The sequence below is a fragment of the Cucurbita maxima genome, unplaced genomic scaffold (assembly GCF_002738345.1).
Source record: "Cucurbita maxima cultivar Rimu unplaced genomic scaffold, Cmax_1.0 Cma_Scf00117, whole genome shotgun sequence".
In the NCBI taxonomy this organism is placed as follows: Eukaryota; Viridiplantae; Streptophyta; class Magnoliopsida; order Cucurbitales; family Cucurbitaceae; genus Cucurbita; species Cucurbita maxima.
The window spans coordinates 164,139-178,675 of NW_019272133.1; the positions used below are offsets into that span (position 1 = coordinate 164,139).

The following is a 14,537-nucleotide window of genomic DNA, read 5'->3' on the forward strand; positions in this document are numbered from 1 at the left end:
GTTGATCTACAAGTTCCCAGACTGAATTGAAGTACATTGACTCCATTTCAAGATTCATGGCTTTGATCCACGGATCTCTATCTTCATCATTCATTGCCTGTTTATAGGTCAATGGATCCTCAACGCCATCATCAGGTATGATGAATTGAGTTTCTATATCCTTGTTGAGGGTTGTCTCCAAGATCGAACGTTCTAATGCTTGAAATAGATAATTCTTTGCTTTGAAATCTTTCAATTTATGATCATCAATGTGCTTCTTCTTGGTATCTGTTAAAACAATGTGTCATATTGGTGCAGGAATCACATTCTCCACCAAACCCAGTACTAAAGATGTTTTCCATGAGCATTTCCCAATGATCACAGTACCTATCAAATTTCAGTATTTCAATATTTCGATAAAAGGGAATTTAAGTAATTCAACAAAAACAGGCATTTCTTTGATTTTACCATTTTGATTATTTATTATTATTGTTTTTTTCCCACGAAGCCGAGAAAAAGACAAATGGAGTGCCAATAAGTAAAGTAAGAAAAAAAATGGTCGCCTTTTGAGCGTCGGGTGTCCTTTAGTCACTTCGGCCCCGTTGGTCTCCATATTCAGAGCTGGTAAATGGCGGTAGGTTGTGGCAGTGAGTCTTCGTCTCCTGTGTTGGTATCATACTGCAGCGGAGTTAATCGCCGTCGTCGTGGTTCTCTCGATTTGGAGGCTGAAAACACCTTAAACTGGTTTTCCGCATCTCCGCCGAGGGCATTTCTTCCGAGTGACTTGGAACAACAATTGGCTGGTGGCTGATGCTCTCAGTGTTGAAGACTGTTCGGAAATGATCATAGATTTATAACTAAAGAATACATTTTCATTAACATGACTTCTTGTGGGAGCTCGAAGCAAACCCATGATATTATGTTCAAAGTTGACAAATATCATATGACATTATAGAGATTCGTGATTAGTTACATGGTATCAAACTATGAACTTAACTTAGGTATGTCGAACGAAAAAGTTGTAAGCCTAAAAATCGTAGTTAAAAGTGTCGAACAAATTTCGTATTTTGTTCAAGGTCTCCGAAGAAAGAAGTCGAGTCTCGATTAAAGGGAGTTTCTTTTAGAAATCCATCGACTTAAGGGGAGGCACTATGGTGTATTTTGTTCGAGGGAGGCTCTATGGTGTATTTTGTTCGAGGGGAGTCTCTATGATCATAGGTAATCTATAGGCTTCAAATGTGGCTCTATGTGGTGTACTTAATGAGAGGGGAGACTCTATGATCATGAGTTTATAAGTAAGGAAGTCAAAACACAGCAACAAGAGTTTATGCTCTAGACAATATAATACTATTGTAGACAATATCGTAGTTTTATTTCAATAAATAAATTCATGATTCTCTCACAAACTTTATTAATATTCATAAAAATTTTAAAACCAAATCTCTTCATACCACCCAAGAATCATAAGGCTTTTCCCCAATATAGTTGCCTGGAGGATCATAATTGCAAACAACAAACTGAGAATTAGCCTTGCAAGGCACTCTAGCACATCCAAGCCGCACCGAGCTCCGCCACACCATCTAAGTGTAGTGCCCACATTCACCACCCACGCATTTATTCGATGCATGATCATACAGCGGCTTCTCGTTCGCCCACAGCTTCACTGCATCCGCCCCGGTGAACTCAGGGTAGTAGCCCGCGGCTATGTTTTCCCCGTACGGCCCGGTTGAGTGAATCATGGCGCAGTCACCCTTTCTTTTTTCCGCATAGGCTTGAGCGTACGCGGCCACGGTGTTGCTCCATTGCATGGGCCCGACGCCAACCTCGGCTCGAGCTCGGTTGTGAAGCGCGAGGTAGTCACCGGGGGCGTTTTGAGCTTTGGTTAGGGCGAGGAGGAAAATGAAAGTGACCATGAAAGCGGCCATGATCCGAAGGGTTTGAGTCCACATAATTCCGATGAGAGATGAGATGAAGATTGAGAATGAGGGAATGATTTATATAGAGATGGAAAACTTAATATGGAATGTGATGGGTAAAACCATGAATTATGAACTAATTATGTCATGCTTGGGAATTCAAAGAGAATAAATTCATTCTCGCTTCCATGTTTAATTACGAGCTAGATTTTTGTTTGGATTAGCTTCAAATAAATGAAAATTTTCTAGATTTAGCTAGTTTATGTTTTTTTTTTTAGGATTATGGTTAATCTTAAAAGATACATTATTACTTGTAGGTATATATTTATTGTTTTATTTAGTTTCATAATTTTATTTATTTATTCTCCTCCAATTTTTTAAAATATGTATTAAAATTGAATTGGTTAATTAAATGTTCAAAAATAAATAAATAATGTTAATATTTTATTAAAATTTTGAGTAAACGAAATGAACTAATTTAACCTAAAATTTTTATAACCTATTTAGATTGGGTTTATTATATAAAAAGAATTTTAGATTAAAAATATTTACTACTAATTGAGTTGTGAATTTTTGTATTTCTTTTTCCTTTTTCTAAAAGTAACCGTAACTTAAAACATATAGTCATGGATGAAATAAAAGCTTCTACCTCTCGAGTAATAGTATATTTTAATTACTATTGACTTATGTGCAGCAGAGCTAATTGCTGTCGTGGGTCTCCCGATTTCGATGCCGAAACATCGTGACTGGTTTTTCGCATCTCCGTCGCGGGCATTTATTCCCGTTGACTTCAAACAACATTTGACAGCTATTCTGGGAGCTATTCTCCTTGTGTAAAATTGTTAAGAGAATGATCATGAATCTATAAGCAAGGAATAATCTCACAGGACAACAAGTAGAAAGTACTTAATCTCAAACTAGACAGTATCATATCAGTGTAGAGATGGATGGTTCCTAAAACTTGGTAATTCTCCATTTATTTTTGCAGTATTGGTAAGAAGGCACTTAATATCATACCATTAGGAAGATATTGTCCACTTTGAGTTCACCTCCATGGTCCCATGATCGTTCCCTAAATTCGCCGAGTTGGACTTTCATCCAACACTTCCCCTCGACTTCTTTTCTTTTTGTTTTTCTTTTGGAGTTCTTTGTTCGACATTTGAGAATTCTATTGACATGGTTAAGTTTAGGGCGTGGCTCTAATACCATGTTAGACGAACACGACTCTCCACAATAGTATGATATTGTCCACTTTGAACATAAGCTCTCATCGCTTTGCTTTGCGCTTCCCAAAAGGCCTCACCCCGATGGAGATAGTATTTTCTGATTATGAACCCACGATCATTCCCTAAATTAGCTGAGGTGGGACATTCATCCAACAAAGATCATACCATTGTGGAGACGAGTGATTTCTAAATCTCGGTAATTCTCCATTTATTTATGCAATTTTGGATAGAAAAGAGGACAATATCATACCATTGTGAAGATATGATTTCTAAAACTCGTTAATTTTCTCCATTTATTTTTGCAATTTTGGGTAGAAAAGTAGACAATATCATAAAATTGTAGAAATTCATGATTGCATTCATTCTCCATTTAGAGGAGAAAAGTATACAATATCATATTATTGTGGAGATTCCCCAATATACAAAGAAGAACCATAAGGCTTTTCCCCAATCTAGTTACTAGGTGGATCATAATTGCAAACAACAAACTGAGAATTAGTCTTAAGGCTTTTCCCCAATCTAGTTACTAGGTGGATCATAATTGCAAACAACAAACTGAGAATTAGTCTTGCAGGGCACTCTAGCACATCCAAGCTGCAACGAGCTCCTTCACACTATCTGAGTGTAGTGCCCACTGATGGTGCTAATATTACACATGCGGAAGCAATTTGGATCTTTGGCACTTTTAGAACATCAAGTATAGTAAATAACTAGCATGTTCATAAGTATTAAAACTTAATGAATTTGAATACTAACCTTTTGTAGTTCAAATTCTTTATTCCTCACGAACCAGTTTCGATCCACCACTAGTGTCTTCTCCACTATCCTTCGTCCTTAGAACAGAATTGTTGAATCTGGTGAATGACTAAACTTGGGAGGGATTTAGCATATATGAAGAGAGACTCTACATATAGTTCAAGTAATCATACTATAGTCAAAGTGTTCTTAGTTTATTGGATTTAGATTAATGATCGTAAAGTTCACTTTATTCAATAACAATCTTTACTGAATAAACATCAGTAATAACTTTATTGAAAATAGAATATGTCTTTGTTTACAAACTATGAGTTTTAGGACATAAAACTCAACAAACACCCACTTGGACTAAAACTCCAGTGGGGTTTTATAACGTTGAGTAGAGAGAGACATAAATACAATAAACTAGGTCATCACATACTCATGCCTTTTCTCCCACTTGCCCTAGATTACATAACTCGTAGTCCTAGACTCACTAGGTGCCCTTCAAACACTTTAGCCGTGAGAGGCTTTGTAAATGGATCAGCAATGTTGTGCTCCGAAACTATTTGTGTGACGATCACATCTCCTCGTTGCACAATCTCCCTTATGAGATGATATTTGCGCTCAATATGTTTTCCTCGCTTATAACTTCTTGGTTCTTTCGAATTTGCAACTGCTCCACTGTTATCACAATAAAGAGTGACGGGAAGATGCATATTTGGAACGACTTCCAAATCAGTTAAGAACTTACTAAGCCATACAGATTCTTTCGCTGCTTCACAAGCAGCAACATACTCAGCCTCCATGGTGGAATCAGAAATGCAACCTTGCTTTATGCTTCGCCATATTATTGCTCCTTCGTTCAAAGTGAAGACAGATCCTGATGTCGATTTCCTCGAATCTACATCAGTCTAAAAATCTGAGTTAGTGTACCGTGTAAGGATCAGATCCTTAGCACCGTATATTAGCATAGTGTACCGTGTAAGGATCAGATCCTTAGCACCGTACATTAGCATATAGTCCCTCGTTCTCCTAAGATACTTGATTATATTCTTAACGGCAGTCCAATGAGCACGTCCTGGATTGGACTGATATCTGCTTACAATTCCCACAGCATAGCATATGTCAGGTTGGGTACATAGCATGGCATACATCAAACTACCGACTGCTGATGCATAGGGAATGTGTCTCATATCCTCAATTTCTTAAGGTGTCTTAGGACTTTGTTCCTTCAACAAATGAACTTCATGCCTGAAAGGTAATAATCCTTTCTTGGAGTTCTACATCTTATATCGAATCAACATTTTGTCGATATACGATGCCTGAGACAATGCTAGTGTTTTGTTCTTACGATTCCGAACAATTTGGATTCCAAGATCAAACTGAGCCTCTCCCAAATCTTTCATTTGGAATTGTGTCGCTAGCCAATGCTTAATGTCAGTCAGAAATTCCACATCATTCCCAATGAGTAGAATATCGTCACGTACAACACTAGGAAAGCTAGTTGACAATCCTTTTATAAACACAAGGTTCGTCAACATTCTGTTTAAAGCCATAAGATTTGATCCCGGTATCAAACTTTATATTCCAGGATCGAGATGCTTGCTTCAACCCATAAATGGATCTTTTAAGCTTGCAAACCCTATGTTTGTGATCCTGTTCAATGAACCCATTTGGTAGAGCCATATAGATACTCTCTTCAAGATTTCCGTTTAAAAAGACTGTCTTATCATCCATTTGCCAAATTTCATAATCATAAAATGTGGCAATAGACAAGAGTATTCTAATCAATTTAAGCATAGCAACAGGAGAGAAGGTTTCTTCATAGTCCACCCCCTCTCTTTGGGTATAACCCTTTTCTACAAGACGAGCTTTAAAGGTTTGTACCTTACCGGTTTGGTCTCGTTTCCTCTTATAGATCCATTTGCAACTAATAGGTTTTACCCCATCTGGTTGATCTACAAGTTCCCAGACTGAATTGAAGTACATTGACTCCATTTCAAGATTCATGGCTTTGATCCACGGATCTCTATCTTCATCATTCATTGCCTGTTTATAGGTCAATGCATCCTCAACGCCATCATCAGGTATGATGACTTGAGTTTCTGCGAAACCCAAGTAACGATCAGGTTGAGTTATAACCCTCCCACTACGTCGAGGCATTGTCAACTCTTGAGAAGGATGGGATTGACCAGAAGTGTCATCTCCATCAACAACTCTTGTGAAAGGACCAGCTTGATCAACAACTGTTGTTGTATTATCAGTAGCTTCTTTAGAAATCTCACTTAATATTAGTTTGCTGCAAGGTTGATGATTTCTTACGTGGTCTTCCTCTAAGAATGTAACGTTTGTTGATACAAACACTCTATTTTCTTGAAGGTCATAAAACAAACCGCCTTCCGTCTCTTTGGGGTATCCTACGAATAGACATAATTTTGAACGAAGTTCTAATTTCTTGAGGTTTTGCAATAACACATGTGCTGGACATCCCCAAATTCTGAAGTGACTTAAATTACCTTTACGCAATTTCCATAACTCATAAAGTGTTTCTAAAACACTCTTAGTAGGAACCATGTTCAAAATGTATGTGGCAGTCTCCACTGCATATCCCCAAAACGGATCGGATAATTGAGCGAAACTCATCATAGATCGTACCATGTCTAAAAAAGTTTTATTTCTCCTTTCTGATACATCATTTTGTTCAGGCATACCAGGGGCTGAGAGCTGGGACTTTATTCCATGTTCTATCATATAGTCCTGAAATCTTAAGTCCATGTACTCTCCTCCTCGATCTAATCGAAGTATTTTAATAGTTTTACCTAATAGATTCTCAACCTCAGTCTTATACTCTCTGAATTTTTAAAGAGCTTCGAACTTGTGACACATTAGGCAAAGATAGTCATACCTTGAATAATCATCAATAAAACTGATGAAATATTCATATCCTCCTCGTGCTTTGACATTCATTGGACCACAGAGATTTGTATGCATGAGTTCTAAGGTTTCTTTGGCTCTATAACCTTTTTCGGAAAACGATCGTTTAGTCATTTTACCCTCAAGACAAGACTCACATGGAGGTAAAGAGTTGTCTTCTAACTTATTTAAAAGTCCTCTTTTAACCGATCTCTCAATCCTATTGAGATTAATGTGGCCTAGTCTTAAATGCCAAAGGTAGGTATTAGGAGAAATCTTTTGTCGTTTATTTTGAGTTTCAACTATTTTAAACATCTCGGTATTTAAAATAGCTTTTGTTATGCTCAGTTTTGACATATATAAGTTGTTTTCTAGTTTTGCAGAACAAATATGAATGCCTCTTTTGCAAATGAACATTTCATTGATTTCAAAAGATACTTTATACAATTGTTTTAATAAACAAGAGATAGATATTAGATTTCTTTTCATTCTTGGAACAAAAAATACATTATCTAATATAATGAATCTATCTCCAAAAAATAACTTTAAATTTCCTACTGATCTTGCTGAGACAACCTCTCCTGTTCCAACCATGAGTGTTATCTCGCCGTCCGCAAGCATTCTCCAGGAGCTAGTTTCCTGGTAAAAAGAACAAATATGATTAGTGGCCCCTGAATCTAGTATCCAAGTTGAGTTATCATACTCTACTAAACATATTTCTACAACGAGTAAATCATATTTACCTTGTTGTGTCTTTTTAGCTTTCTTCTCTACAAGGTATTTTAGGCAGTTTCTCTTCCAGTGCTCATTTTCGTTGCAATGGAAACATTTTCCTTTATCTGCCTTTTGAGCCTTGTATTTGCGGTTAGTAGGAATCTTATTTTTCCCTTTACCCTTCTTCTTCATCAAAACACTTTTAGAAGTTGAAGGTTCAAACTTATTTTTGGAGGATGATACTCATTGTAATTTCTTGAAGATAGCAACATTTGCTTCTCCTTTACGTCCCTTGTTCGTTAAGAGGGACTGATAAGTCTGTAGCTCATTGAGAAGAGCAGTCAAGTTATATTTTATTTCGTTCATCACCACATTTGTGCGGAAAGCTCTTCGGAAGAGACTCCATGATAAAACTGACTTGACTCTTCTCATCAATGACAACTTCATTTTCTTCTGCCACATTGAAATGGACCATCATGTCTAGGACATGTTCTCTAACTGAAGTCCATTCTTTCATATGACAGTTGTAAATGTATTTTATGGCTTCATGTCGAGTGGAGAAGGACGGTTGTCCAAACATCCCTTTTAGAGATTCCATAATCTCTTTAGCAGTACCCATAACATCGTGTTTCTTAGCCAAAACATCAGATATACTGGCAAGAATGTACACTCGGGCTTTGTCATTTGCCTTTATCCATCTGTCATACGCATCCCGAACTGTTCGGTTTGCATTTGAGCTGAGTTTTGGAGGACATTCCTCAGTTAAAACAAACCTTAAATCATCAATTACCAGTATTGTGTTCAGGTTTGATTTCTCAAAAGCGAGTAATTGTACTATTGAGTTTGTCATGCTGAGATATAAAGAAAATTCTATTAGTGATTTGACTTAATGCTGTTTAATCCAATCAGTTTTAGCAAATGTAATAATGTACCAAAAATAAATTATTAATTTGCAACGATACTTTAGTGAGTTAGAGCAACTGCTACCGAGGGGCAGTCAATCACTCATTCACCAAACGAAGACATTCTTGACTTAAACACTGACTCTTAGTAATTCTTCGCAAGTGTGACCCACCAATGTCAGGCCTCATAGATCGGTCCCAACAATGCTATTGAATGAAAAAGCCAAAGTTGGGAATGGCCCTAAGAAATAGTATCCATTTCTGGAGTTTGCGTTGTTTCGACTCCCATGTTACGACCCTCCGAATGGGTAGTTGCTCTAGGGCAACATGCAGGCGGAACATGAGAATCTCACGGTGCAACCTAGTGGTGGAGACCATAGGACGTGTTGATATACTTCCTTCTTCCACTTACTATAAGTACTTTCTCTATTCACCTTGTTATTGACTCATGCAAATACCTTCCGAATGGAGGACGCTCCCAGGGCGACACGAGGCCGAGCATGAATCTCACGGTGTGAATTTTTCAGAGAGCGTGAAAAGGAAAACGATGTATCTCATATACTTTTTTCCTCCCACTAAGTATTTTAAACGGTTGGGTATACTCATTACTTAGGTATATTTCGGCTAATTAAATATAACCTAAGTCTAGGTAATTTTTCCAGAACTTACATCACTCAAGCATGCTCATAAAACTGGGCTAACTAAGCTCAAGTATTGGTCCGATCTCCCACTAAGTAGTAGGTGTTCCGTAAACCGTCAACTTAAGTACCTCCAGCCTTAGTCAAGATCGTGCCAGGTGAGCTTTCTTGTAAGCAAAATTTTACAAGACATCGACCTATTTTAACTATTAAAATTGATTGTGCTTGGTTCTTAACCTTAAGCGAGCATGCACTTATTTTCATTATAGATTTTAACGTCTATCTCGTTTTATGACGTTGAAAATAACCTATAACATGCATCTAACATGCTTTATATAACAATTATATAATCATCACATACTCTTGCCTTTTCTCCCACTTGCCCTAGATTACATAACTCGTAGTCCTAGACTCACTAGGTGCCCTTCAAACACTTTAGCCGTGAGAGGCTTTGTAAATGGATCAGCAATGTTGTGCTCCGAAGCTATCTGTGTGATGATCACATCTCCTCGTTGCACAATCTCCCTTATGAGATGATATTTGCGCTCAATATGTTTTCTTCGGTTATGGCTTCTTGGTTCTTTCAAATTTGCAACTGCTCCACTGTTATCACAATAAAGAGTGATGGGAAGATGCATATTTGGAACGACTTCCAAATCAGTTAAGAACTTTATAAGCCATACAGATTCTTTCGCTGCTTCACAAGCAGCAACATACTCAGCCTCCATGGTAGAATTAGCGATGCAACCTTACTTTATGCTTCTCCATATTATTGCTCCTCCGTTCAGAGTGAGACAAATCCTGATGTCGATTTCCTCGAATCTACATCGGTCTGAAAATCTGAGTCAGTGTACCTTGTAAGGATCAGATCCTTAGCACTGTACATTAGCATATAGTCTCTCGTTCTCCTAAGAAACTTGAGGATATTCTTAACGGCATTCCAATGAACGCGTCCCGGATTGGACTGATATCTACTGACAATTCCCACAGCATAGCATATGTCAGGTCGGGTACATAGTATGGCATACATCAGACTACCGACTGCTGATGCATAGGGAATGTGTCTCATATCCTTAATTTCTTGAGGTGTCTTATGACTTTGTTCCTTCGACAAATAAACTCCATGCCGGAAAGGTAAAAATCCTTTCTTGGAGTCCTACATTTTATATCGAATCAACATTTTGTCGTATACGATGCCTGAGACAATGCTAGTGTTTTGTTCTTGCGATTATGAACAATTTGGATTCCAAGAACAAACTGAGCCTCTCCCAAATCTTTCATTTGGAATTGTGTCGCTAGTCAATGCTTAATGTCAGTCAGAAATCCTACATCATTCCCAATGAGTAGAATATCGTCAACGTATAACACTAAGAAAGCTACTATAGAGTTGACTGTCCTTTATAAACACAAGGTTCGTCAACATTCTGTTTCGAGCCATAAGATTTGATCGCGGTATCAAACTTTATATTCCAGGATCGAGATGCTTGCTTCAACCCATAAATGGATCTTTTAAGCTTGCAAACCCTATGCTTGTGATCTTGTTTAATGAACCCATCTGGTTGAGCGATATAGATACTCTCTTCAAGATTACCCTTTAGAAAGGCTATCTTGACATCCATTTGCCAAATTTCATAATCATAAAATGTGGCAATAGACAAGAGTATTCTAATCGATTTAAGCATAGCAACAGGAGAGAAGGTTCTTCATAGTCCACCCCCTCTCTTTGGGTATAACCCTTTTCTACAAGACGAACTTTAAAGGTTTGTACCTTACCGGTTTGGTCTCGTTTCCTCTTATAGATCCATTTGCAACCAATAGGTTTTACCCCATCTGGTTGATCTACAAGTTCCCAGACTGAATTGAAGTACATTGACTCCATTTCAAGATTCATGGCTTTGATCCACAGATCTCTATCTTCATCATTCATTGCCTGTTTATAGGTCAATGGATACTCAACGCCATCATCAGGTATGATGAATTGAGTTTCTGTATCCTTGTTGAGGGTTGTCTCCGAGATCGAACGTTCTAATGCTTGAAATAGATAATTCTTTGCTTTGAAATCTTTCAATTTATGATCATCAATGTGCTTCTTCTTGGTATCTGTTAAAACAATGTGTCATATTGGTGCAGGAATCACATTCTCCACCAAACCCAGTACTAAAGAAGTTTTCCATGAGCATTGCCCAATGATCACAGTACCTATCAAATTTCAGTATTTTCAGTATTTCGATAAAAGGGAATTTAAGTAATTCAACAAAAACAGGCATTTCTTTGATTTTACCATTTTGATTATTTATTATTATTGTTTTTTTTCCCACGAAGCCGAGAAAAAGACGAATGGAGTGCCAATAAGTAAATTAAGAAAAAAAAATGGTCGCCTTTTGAGCGTCGGGTGTCCTTTAGTCACTCCGGCCCCGTTGGTCTCCATATTCAGAGATGGTAAACGGCGGTAGGTTGTGGCAGTGAGTCTTCGTCTCTTGTGTGGGTATCATACTGCAGCGGAGTTAATCGCCGTCGTCGTGGTTCTCTCGATTTGGAGGCTGAAAACACCTTAAACTGGTTTTCCGCATCTCCGCCGAGGGCATTTCTTCCGGGTGACTTGGAACAACAATTGGCTGGTGGCTGATGCTCTCAGTGTTGAAGACTGTTCGGAAATGATCATAGATTTATAACTAGAGAATACATTTTCATTAACATGACTTCTTGTGGGAGCTCGAAGCAAACTCATGATATTATGTTCAAAGTTGACAAATATCATATGACAAATACATGGTATCAAACTATGAACTTAACTTAGGTATGTCGAACGAAAAAGTTGTAAGCCTAAAAATCGTAGTTAAAAGTGTCGAACAAATTTCGTATTTTGTTCAAGGTCTCCGAAGAAAGAAGTCGAGTCTCGATTAAAGGGTGTTTCTTTTAGAAATCCATCGACTTAAGGGGAGGCACTATGGTGTATTTTGTTCGAGGGAGGCTCTATGGTGTATTTTGTTCGAGGGGAGTCTCTATGATCATAGGTAATCTATAGGCTTCAAATGTGGCTCTATGTGGTGTACTTAATGAAAGGGGAGACTCTATGATCATGAGTTTATAAGTAAGGAAGTCAAAACACAGCAACAAGAGTTTATGCTGTAGACAATATAATACTATTGTAGACAATATCGTAGTTTTATTTCAATAAATAAATTCATGATTCTCTCACAAACGTTATAAATATTCATAAAAATTTTAAAACCAAATCTCTTCATACCACCCAAGAATCATAAGGCTTTTCCCCAATATAGTTGCCTGGAGGATCATAATTGCAAACAACAAACTGAGAATTAGCCTTGCAAGGCACTCTAGCACATCCAAGCCGCACCGAGCTCCGCCACACCATCTGAGTGTAGTGCCCACATTCACCACCCACGCATTTATTCGATGCATGATCATACAGCGGCTTCTCGTTCGCCCACAGCTTCACTGCATCCGCCCCGGTGAACTCAGGGTAGTAGCCCGCGGCTATGTTTTCCCCGTACGGCCCGGTTGAGTGAATCATGGCGCAGTCACCCTTTCTTTTTTCCGCATAGGCTTGAGCGTACGCGGCCACGGTGTTGCTCCATTGCATGGGCCCGACGCCGACCTCGGCTCGAGCTCGGTTGTGAAGCGCGAGGTAGTCACCGGGGGCGTTTTGAGCTTTGGTTAGGGCGAGGAGGAAAATGAAAGTGACCATGAAAGCGGCCATGATCCGAAGGGTTTGAGTCCACATAATTCCGATGAGAGATGAGATGAAGATTGAGAATGAGGGAATGATTTATATAGAGATGGAAAACTTAATATGGAATGTGATGGGTAAAACCATGAATTATGAACTAATTATGTCATGCTTGGGAATTCAAAGAGAATAAATTCATTCTCGCTTCCATGTTTAATTACGAGCTAGATTTTTGTTTGGATTAGCTTCAAATAAATGAAAATTTTCTAGATTTAGCTAGTTTATGATTTTTTTTTTAGGATTAATGAAACTTAATCCACCCGATTATGGTTAATCTTAAAAGATACATTTTTACTTGTAGGTATATATTTATTGTTTTATTTAGTTTCATAATTTTATTTATTTATTCTCCTCCAATTTTTTAAAATATGTATTAAAATTGAATTGGTTAATTAAATTTTCAAAAATAAATAAATAATGTTAATATTTTATTAAAATTTTGAGTAAACGAAATGAACTAATTTAACCTAAAATTTTTATAACCTATTTAGATTGGGTTTATTATATAAAAAGAATTTTAGATTAAAAATATTTACTACTAATTGAGTTGTGAATTTTTGTATTTCTTTTTCCTTTTTCTAAAAGTAACCGTAACTTAAAACATATAGTCATGGATGAAATAAAACCTTCTACCTCTCGAGTAATAGTATATTTTAATTACTATTGACTTATGTGCAGCAGAGCTAATTGCCGTCGTGGGTCTCCCGATTTCGATGCCGAAACATCGTGACTGGTTTTTCGCATCTCCGCCGCGGGCATTTATTCCCGTTGACTTCAAACAACATTTGACAGCTATTCTGGGAGCTATTCTCCGTGTGTAAAATTGTTAAGAGAATGATCATGAATCTATAAGCAAGGAATAATCTCACAGGACAACAAGCAGAAAGTACTTAATCTCAAACTAGACAGTATCATATCAGTGTAGAGATGGATGGTTCCTAAAACTTGGTAATTCTCCATTTATTTTTGCAGTATTGGTAAGAAAGCACTTAATATCATACCATTAGGAAGATATTGTCCACTTTGAGTTCACCTCAATGGACCCATGATCGTTCCCTAAATTCGCCGAGTTGGACTTTCATCCAACACTTCCCCTCGACTTCTTTTCTTTTTCTATTTTCTTTTGGAGTTCTTTGTTCGACATTTGAGAATTCTATTGACATGGTTAAGTTTAGGGCGTGGCTCTGATACCATGTTAGACGAACACGACTCTCCACAATGGTATGATATTGTCCACTTTGAACATAAGCTCTCATCGCTTTGCTTTGCGCTTCCCAAAAGGCCTCACCCCGATGGAGATAGTATTTTCTGATTATGAACCCACGATCATTCCCTAAATTAGCTGAGGTGAGACATTCATCCAACAAAGATCATACCATTGTGGAGACGAGTGATTTCTAAATCTCGGTAATTCTCCATTTATTTATGCAATTTTGGATAGAAAAGAGAACAATATCGTACCATTGTGAACATATGATTTCTAAAACTCGTTAATTTTCTCCATTTATTTTTGCAATTTTGGGTAGAAAAGTAGACAATATCATAAAATTGTAGAAATTCATGATTGCATTCATTCTTCATTTAGGGGAGAAAAGTATACAATATCATATTATTGTGGAGATTCCCCAATATACAAAGAAGAACCATAAGGCTTTTCCCCAATCTAGTTACTAGGAGGATCATAATTGCAAACAACAAACTGAGAATTAGCCTTGCAGGGCACTCTATGTTGAAACTAATAATAGCTAATAATAGAATTT

General features: G+C 37.5%; 2 protein-coding genes across 2 annotated transcripts; both read right to left on the bottom strand.

The window, feature by feature from the left end:
- Positions 1-1,559: 1,559 nt before the first annotated feature.
- Positions 1,560-1,904, bottom strand: LOC111473377 (basic form of pathogenesis-related protein 1-like). Its single transcript, XM_023118919.1, has one exon. It carries the CDS (start codon positions 1,902-1,904, stop codon positions 1,560-1,562), a length of 345 nt encoding a protein of 114 aa, XP_022974687.1.
- Positions 1,905-12,267: 10,363 nt separating this feature from the next.
- On the bottom strand, positions 12,268-12,771 carry LOC111473378 (basic form of pathogenesis-related protein 1-like). The gene has a single exon (XM_023118920.1). The coding sequence runs from the start codon at positions 12,769-12,771 to the stop codon at positions 12,268-12,270; it is 504 nt and encodes a 167-aa protein (XP_022974688.1).
- Between the last annotated feature and the right edge of the window lie 1,766 nt (positions 12,772-14,537).

Coding starts and splice junctions, on each gene's coding strand:
- LOC111473377 (XM_023118919.1), bottom strand. CDS start 1,904: ATGGCCGCTTTCATGGTCACTTTCATTTTCCTCCTCGCCCTAACCAAA.
- LOC111473378 (XM_023118920.1), bottom strand. CDS start 12,771: ATGTGGACTCAAACCCTTCGGATCATGGCCGCTTTCATGGTCACTTTC.